Source organism: Frankliniella occidentalis, unplaced genomic scaffold (assembly GCF_000697945.3).
Source record: "Frankliniella occidentalis isolate FOCC.00 unplaced genomic scaffold, Focc_3.1 Scaffold19, whole genome shotgun sequence".
In the NCBI taxonomy this organism is placed as follows: domain Eukaryota; kingdom Metazoa; phylum Arthropoda; class Insecta; order Thysanoptera; family Thripidae; genus Frankliniella; species Frankliniella occidentalis.
This window is the reverse complement of record NW_026267149.1, coordinates 1,244,543-1,247,687: the sequence shown is the minus strand read 5'-3', so window position 1 is coordinate 1,247,687 and position 3,145 is coordinate 1,244,543. Positions and strand designations below refer to the sequence as shown.

General features: G+C 41.8%; 2 protein-coding genes across 2 annotated transcripts in view; both read right to left on the bottom strand.

The window, feature by feature from the left end:
* Window positions 1-3,145, bottom strand: part of LOC113206542 (pyruvate dehydrogenase (acetyl-transferring) kinase, mitochondrial) — a 25,183-nt gene that overhangs the window by 7,116 nt on the left and 14,922 nt on the right. The window lies entirely within an intron of this gene.
* Window positions 214-2,039, bottom strand: LOC113206546 (heme transporter hrg-1). The gene is made up of 3 exons (XM_026422661.2): window positions 1,804-2,039; window positions 1,177-1,350; window positions 214-1,096 (listed from the first exon to the last, which is right to left on the bottom strand). Exons 1-3 carry the CDS (start codon window positions 1,937-1,939, stop codon window positions 960-962), a joined length of 447 nt encoding a protein of 148 aa, XP_026278446.1. The 5' UTR covers window positions 1,940-2,039; the 3' UTR covers window positions 214-959.

Here is a 3,145-nt window from a genome sequence, read left to right as displayed (position 1 = left end):
CTGAATCAGTTGGCAGCAGTGCGTTCCGGGTGGGGCGCCAAATACGACTGCTGCGCTGAAGAGGGATAGGTGTAACACATGAGAAAAGGCCTTTTCTAACGAGTGAAAGGTGTAAACTTGTGAAGTGTTGGGAGCAGAAAGTACCGGTAGCCATTATCTAGTTAGTACAGATTGAGCCCACAAAGAGCACTAGGAAAAAAGAAAACTCTAAACTTTTTGTATAATGAACAGTTATTTAATGCATTGCCATGAAATAGCATACATTTCACAGCACCATAATCAACTAAAATTAAAACCTAGTCAGAAAATAAACATTCAAGTAAACATTCGGTACAGGTATGAATACAAAGCAAGTAAGAGACAGTCTATGAAGAATTTAAAATCATCACAGTGATTGTAGCATATTCTTATCTAATCAGTATTAAGAAGCTTCATCCCGAATCTAGAATATTTCATTTAAATTCTTATATTTGAATAAAGCTTTAGATGACGTTCACATGATTATAAAAATATAAAATAAACAGTACAATTTGATGTCTGCTTAATAATCTTTCTAGTATAAACTTGATATCACATTTAAAAAGAAAAGATCTTTCCGCTTCAATAATATGGAGCAGGCTTACTTAACATATAAAAATTTGCTATCATTAAACAACACCATTCAGTCACTTGACCCTATTTTACAAGCTAAAATTTGCCATCTACCAGCAAATGAAGGAACCACTAACAACACTGATATTTTTAAGAGTACAAAATCAAAAATCAAAAGAGAATAAAATCTATCAGAAAACTTTGAGCATATACAGCCATTAAGCCCCCAAAATAACAATTTTTGAAAGAATACCAAGGCAATACATACAAAAAAATAAAATTAACAAGTGAAGTGAAATGATATTGGAGTCGTAAGAAATCAAATAGGTACAGTTAAATTGTTCTGATATGGATGAGTCACTATCACATTAGTCAGCCAGAAGAGAACCAGATCCCAGCAAAGCTGCATATTTCCGACTGTCTAACCACAGCATTAGGCCCCACTTCCCAGTCATGAATGCCCAAACTGCTGAAATGTATGGGCTGTCTTCGATAGGCATCATGGCTGGAACACATCACAACAACAAATTAGAAACCGCAAGAATCAAGATAATTAATATATGCATACACACATGTGCATCTTACCTCGGTGATGATAAAGTATATCAAAAATATACCATGCTGTTAGAGAAAACCCAATATTTAAAACACAGAATCCCAATTTGGATATGTCACCAAGTGTGTCTGGCGAGTGCCATACCGCTAAGATATTACGATGGTGAAGGATGTGCAATGTTAAGCACACTGCAGCAAACACAGCTTAAAGAAAAGAAACAAAATTGATAAGAAAACACATTCTTTAAAATTAGCAGACATTTAAGGAAGAACTGCAGCTTTCAAACCCAACGAGTGAGTACACAGTGAATTGAAGGTGATCCCTGACCTTTTCAAGAAAGGAACAAGAACAAAGAGGTGACCATAATGCACAAGAAAGCAGCACTGCAAATAATTTAATATAATTTTGAAGTTTTTTTTCTAATGCTATGAGGGCTATATGACTTCTACTATCACAAACAACAATCCCCTATTCCCCAGACATACAACAAAGATTGATGTTCTGCAGATACTTTAAATGCAAAATTTCTGGCTTTACAGCTGTTTCTAGAAAATGCACGACAGTGTACCGAGCGAACAGCTGATAAAGCGACTGATGACAGAATCAGATGTTGCGATATGAGGTAATCGACCCTAACCTCTACAGGAGACACCTACCTGATATAAAAGCGAGGACTGATGCTACGACATGATGGTACATGACAGAAAACGCAACACATGCCAGAAGGCCCGCCAGCACGCCGAGGCTGCTAATGACTAGGCGAAAATAGTGCGAACAGCTGTGGCCCGCCATCACTTCTTATGCCACTTCTGTCACTTCGTGAATGAGTCGAGAAACGCACAGCTGCGAGGGTTATGGACGGATGGATGGGTGGGCTGAAGAATACAAAACAAACCCTCAGCTGTTGCGGGCCGTGTGGGTGCAGCCATAACTCTACGATAAAACCGATCGTTTATGTAACACTGGAAATGATCTAAGTGGGTTATAACCAACAGAAAGAAAATTACTTAAGTGGTTTTAAACGTTAATTTTAATTATACTTGGACGTAGAGGATTTGCACTTCTAGGTCGGATCGCCTCTTGTACTGACCAAGTTGGCGCGATTGCTTCTCTGCCCGCTGTGGCGCCAAATAAGAACGACACGGCACAGTGGTCAGCATTCAAAACGGAGCTGAAAAATATGTGGAACCCTGTGTCGTTTACCAGTGTCCGCGCCCGCACGAGGAGCACTAAGGTGACAGAAGAGAACGTGGGGCGTCTAACATTAGTTTACCCGCGCCAGAAGCCCGAGCCGAAGCCCTCCGCTCTGGATGGGCCGCCGTCTTCACACAGGTGCTTGGCGGGTTGGCCTACCCAGCGCGTCGCAGGCGCTATGTGGTACGCTTGATGGCCACATTCAGAAAGCCACTCGTCTGTTTAAGAGTACGGCCAAGGGAACGTCACCACTGGGTGGTATGATTCACCCAACGTCATTTTTGGACTCTGTCGATACGGACACTCGCATTGCGTGGCTTTCCAGTGTTCACCAGTGTTCACTCATAATCAATCGACTGATTATACACCCTTCTTCCGGCGTGGGAGGTCGGAGGAAAAAAAAGTAGCAGTGGAGAGAGCAGAGCCGTAATAAAAAGAGTGACTTAAAAAAAGGGGAAAAGGGGAAAGAGATGTGTCACGCTTTAACTCTAAGGCTACGTTATCTAAGCGATATTAACAGAGCCCTATCGGCAAAGATATCGCACTAGGGCTCGATAAAAAAAATCAGTAAAACCCATGATAAAAGCGTCAACCATAAAAATGTCTCCAAATGCCATTTTTAAAAAGCGGAACAGTCATCATGTTTGAGCATTGCTTTTGGGCGGTTTGCAGTGTCAAGTCCTTCAGGACACGTTCCTATTCGTCTACGTACGCGACGGGCACAAGAGCATGGTCGGGGAGCAACGCGCAAGCGCGCGCCGTCTATGGGTATGCTATGGGGCCACCCCCGGGTCTGGTGAGGGG

Excerpts from the sequence above, each read along its gene's own strand:
- LOC113206546 (XM_026422661.2), bottom strand. The coding sequence starts at position 1,939 with ATGGCGGGCCACAGCTGTTCGCACTATTTTCGCCTAGTCATTAGCAGC. Across the intron at positions 1,351-1,803 it reads AGTCCTCGCTTTTATATCAG|CTGTGTTTGCTGCAGTGTGC; the intron begins GTAGGTGTCTCC and ends CTTTTCTTTAAG. Across the intron at positions 1,097-1,176 it reads TATACTTTATCATCACCGAG|CCATGATGCCTATCGAAGAC; the intron begins GTAAGATGCACA and ends GATGTGTTCCAG.